General features: G+C 31.3%; 1 protein-coding gene across 1 annotated transcript; it reads right to left on the reverse strand.

Annotated features, from left to right (window-relative positions):
* Positions 1-1,764: 1,764 nt before the first annotated feature.
* LOC111018308 (putative ascorbate-specific transmembrane electron transporter 1) lies at positions 1,765-4,823 on the reverse strand. Its single transcript, XM_022294344.1, has 4 exons — positions 4,665-4,823; positions 3,913-3,961; positions 2,868-3,067; positions 1,765-2,025 (listed from the first exon to the last, which is right to left on the reverse strand). The coding sequence occupies exons 1-4, from the start codon at positions 4,821-4,823 to the stop codon at positions 1,765-1,767; spliced, it is 669 nt and encodes a 222-aa protein (XP_022150036.1).
* Positions 4,824-5,069: the final 246 nt, after the last annotated feature.

The raw sequence follows: 5,069 nt of genomic DNA on the forward strand, positions 1-5,069 counted from the left end.
TGAAGGTCAACATAAAGATAGGTGTTGATCGGTAAGCACCTAAATACTGTTTATATATCCGGTACATACTTATGAAAAGTAACAAACCAATATCTCTGGTGGTAGAAAGTGTGGCTATTCACTGCAGCATCTCTCTTCTTATTTTAGTTGAAACTCAAGTGATCTCTATATATATAAAATCTAAATTTGGTAGAGTTTCAGTATGATAAAAAGGCATATCAACACACATTATTTGGTTTTGGGCATTAACGTCTCATCTCGCGCAATCAAATCACGACTTTCTCAACTAGTTAAGTACGACGACTCGCTCTGTCTCACCTAAGCTTGGTTGAGCTAGGGTCCATCACTAAATCTACTATTTCACTTGGGCTACAAGCCTCATTTGTAACACTTTTGACCTCAAATTCGACTTCCTAGCCTCACCTAGTAACTTTAGGATTCGTTTAGTAACATTCCCGTTTTTGTTTATGTTTCTCATTTTTAACAAAGAAAAATATAATTGCAGGGCCCCCAACACCCACAGATTCATGAATGACATAACAATATTTTTATTTATGTTTTGGAACAAATTTAAACTGAGAACAAGAAACTGTTTTTGTTGTTTCCAAAAATTCTATATAATTTTTTAGAATGTTTCTAAAAAATGAGAAATAAGAAACATAAATAGTTGTCAAATATTTATATTTCGTAATAATATTAGACATGAAAAATAAGAAATGTGAACGTTACCAAACGTATCCTTAACTACTCGTTAACATTGAGAACGTCCATGCTAGGTTGTGTTGGTAAGGATCTACATGGATATCAAACATCGTAAGTGCCTCCTAAACTATCCACAACAATGAAAAGCAAATGCTCAATTAGGGCTATCATCAACTTAACTAAGTGATAATTGGTATCTGAACTGACTAAAAAATTATAAGTTTGAATCTCCACCCACTTTTTGTACTAAAAAATATGCTCCACTATAGGTTGGTGTTGGTTTTGAAATATGTAAAATCAATAGTGTAGCTCGAAAAACACTTTTCGAATTATTCTTTATTTATTTTAAATTTAATAATGTGTAGGGATGAGTATTCGAAAATCTCGACCTTTTGATCAATAATATATATCTTAATCAGTTGAGCTCAAGTTAGTATGTATTCACTTAACTATTGTGCATGATCATCCCTAAACGCATGCACATTATGCAAGTTGGGGCATTAATATGTGATTACATTTTGTAGGGTTATGTTTGTATTTAGTCCATATAAGTTCGTAAACTTTCAACTTTTTAATTTGTCTCACTCGCTCTGTACTTTTTTGTTTTTTTCTTTATTAATTCATTAAACACTTACCTGACATATTAATGTTGTATTATTTAGGAATCACGTGGTGGGTTTATCATTTCAAGTGTAATTCCCAAATATAATGCAGTCATCATCTTTATTAGATAAAAAATGAAAGGACTAATTATTAGAAACTTTTTAAAAGTATATAGACTAAATAGTTAGACATAAAGTACTAAAAATCTAGTAAAATATTTAAATCATAGAAACTAAATAGACGTAAGCAATCTTAAAAGTTTAGAAAGACCAAAGTTATAATTCAAGAAAAGCAAGACAATCGTTGTAACATCGAACATAAGATATAGAATCAAATCCCACAAAACAATATAGTTTTGTAACTAGCTAGCTTATATGGTTCCAAATTCACCAATAACAAGAACTCTACTAAAACTTATGAATGAAATTATGTAATTAAAATTTCCCAAAAAGGGCAATATCAATAAAGGGGTGGAAGAATGACAGTGAGGACAACAGTGGCAGCATATAGAAGGAGGAGGAGGCCAGTGAAATTGACAATAAGGCCCTCTTGGGAGTGCCCCAAAATGAGAGTATTGAACCTTTGGAGTAACCCTAATTCTGCAGTGCAAATTGCCATCAAGAAGATGAATATTCCAAAGTAAATGTGCCATGGCATTATGCTTGCTCTCCTCCTTGATTCAGCCCCAGGGAAGAAGTAGGCAAAGAAACCAAATACCCACTGCAAATAATTTTCAAAGATTGTAACAAAAATTATTTAATTACCCTTCACCCGAATTATTCTACTTTAATAATATTGCGTGGTGAAGTTCAAGAGTCGATTAGAAATTTAGACACAATTTTGAAAGCTTTAGAGATTTGTTATATAGATTTGAACCATGTATAGCCTCCATGGTTTGTTTCATTTTGGTCCGCATGGTTTTAAAAGTTTGAATTTATAGATCCTTAAATTTGGTTAAACCTTACAAATCAATCTCTAAATTGTGTTTTACCCTGAAAAAACACCCACTTGTATCCTTATATTTCCACTTAGCCCTAAACCCTAACGTGAGTTCATTGTCATGTAAAAGAAAAAATTCCAAACATTGTTTATGATAAAGACACGATTGGTTAAAGTTTGACTAAATCATAGAGACCAAAATGAAACTTTTAAAATTATAAGGAACAAGTTGAAAAAAAGCTCAAACGGATAGGGACTACAGCCCATAGTTTGGATTATTTTGTTACAATTTTGCTAAACCTTACAGATCGGTCTCTAAAATGCATTTTACCTAAAAAAAACACCCACATGTATCCTTCCATTTTTACAATTTATAAAGTTTGACTAAACCATAGAGACTAAAACGAAACTTTTAAATCATAAGCATCAAATTGAAACAAATCTCAAACCAATAAGACTAAAGTTTTAAAAGTACTATGACCAAATTGAAACTACACCCTAAACTCGGAAAGACTAAATTTATAACTTAACCAAGATCGTTTTAAGTACGTGGACTAAATAAACCTAACCTTTAAAAAGTCGAGGGATCAGACCTATAATTTTAGGGAGGGAGAGGGACAAACCTGAAGAGCATACAAGGAAATGGTGATCAAACCAAACCAAGAATGCAAGGAAAGAAGATCTGAAAGGTGAGTGTCATGGTGGAACTTGAAAGCCAAGCAAACCCCAAAAATTCCACAAGCTAGTGCTGTTATATGCAATACCAAATGCACCAATTTTCTGTAATATTTTTTTCCTGGCAATGACTTGTATGCCATTATAGCTGCTCCAAGAAAACAAACCAAAACCATGTTTAATTTTATCATTTGTATACATATGAATATATATATCACAAGAGTAATTAAATTACATGAATGAAAAAGGGACATTTAATCAACTTTCTTGATTGATGATTTCTTTTTTCCCAAAATGATACTTAAAAAGTATATTGATTATTCGGTCTTATATAACGTTTTTTTTCTCTTGTTATTTTATATATAAAGAATTACTTCTCAAAATGTAATGTCTAAGTAAAAAAAAAAAAAGAGTATAGAGAGTAGAACGGTATTTTAAGACCGACAAAAATTAATTCTTTTAAACTATAAATTAAAAAATTTTATAGGGTCGTTTATTATATTCTCTTTTTTTTTTTAATTATGCATATTAGTTAAACTATCCACCACATTTCTTAAAATATCTTAATAAAATACTCATTTAATAGATTTTTTAAGATAAAATTTAGTAGCTAATTGAGTGATAAAAGTAACTAAGGTGAGTTAATCATTCATTTATATCGTTAATTTACATATATGTTGATATAAATAATTAATAGTAATTACTTGCCATCAACTCTCTAACAATTTTCTTTTAATGAAAATTACACTAAAGGGCAAAAATAAATATGTATTTACAATAATATCATTACTTTTTTTTTTCAAGAAAGGTCACAAAGGATACTTTTTATTGGTTCATTGCATTTTTGTAAAATTTTAAACATAATGAGAGAGAGAGATATATAAATACTATTTTTTGTGCTATTTTTGTAATGGCCACTTAAAATTTTTGTTTTCATTTCCACATTTTAATGATAAAAACAAGTCTAGATTAAAATATGCCTTTTGCCAATACCTTCTCCCCCAAACAAGATGAATCCAACCACCATCAAAACCACATGCAGCTGAAAAACAAAGAAGATACAAAAGAAAAAAAAAAAATTCGTCAAAACCTTTAGAGAAGAAACCGCAGCCTTTCACAATAAAATATAATGGCAGTGAGGAAGAGATTAGATTCTAACTTAAATAAATGTTAGCAATTTTTACTCCGAAATTCAAAGCATCACTCATCTTAATAAAATCAAAGCTTCATACTAATTAAGTTAGATCAATATACAAACTTGACCATTAAATAACTCTATCAAACTTGCAATAGAAACTTAACTCAATTGGTGGAGGCAACTATTTTCGATTTAGAGGTCGTGGATTTGAATCCACACCACCCTTCAGGTTGATGTATTAAAAAAAAAAACAATTCTACCAAACATCATAAATTTTAACACACTCTATCATTTAGATACATATTTCTAATTCGATGAGAATACCTTTTTCCAATAACTCTTTTTTTATATATCTATAAATATTCGAGTCAGCTTGCGCATACTTCAAGTAATCCCACCCCAACTGCCTAACACTTTTTACCTCACACTTTTTTTCATTGACTTTTGAAACAAAAAATATCAAAAGGTAGAAATGGCAAACACTTAGGCAAATATAAAGATTACAATACTTATCAAAATATATAAAGAATACATCAATACACGTGGCTAAGTTTAGGATAAAAATTGATATTTTTCTCGAGAGAAGAAAATGAAGAGCGAGACTGACATTTAGAATTTTGAGCTTGTTGGCTGATTTGAGAGCAACCCCTTCTCTAAAATGGAGGATCCAAGCAAGAATGAGAGCTGCCACCGCCATGGCCACCACATGCCCCAAAATTGTGACTGGCCTCGCCAATATTTGGAACTTGCCTCGTTTGGACGCCATTGAAATTACCTCCAATAAACTCTGTCACTCACACAGAGACACAAAATAGAGAGATTGAGAAGAAGAGTGGGAGAGGCACACAAATATATATAAGTGAAGAGCAATGCAGCAAATTAAAGTTGTTGTCTTCCATCCGATTTTGCTACAATTTAACTTTCTTTTATCCTCACACCGCCGCCTAAGGCCGGCAGCCCTCCGCGTGCAACAAAATTTGTCGTTTAGTTGCTGCCACCGAGGACGAGAAAT

The sequence above is a fragment of the Momordica charantia genome (genome assembly GCF_013281855.1).
Source record: "Momordica charantia cultivar OHB3-1 chromosome 9 unlocalized genomic scaffold, Mcharantia_2.0 BLBB01000009.1, whole genome shotgun sequence".
Taxonomy (NCBI): domain Eukaryota; kingdom Viridiplantae; phylum Streptophyta; class Magnoliopsida; order Cucurbitales; family Cucurbitaceae; genus Momordica; species Momordica charantia.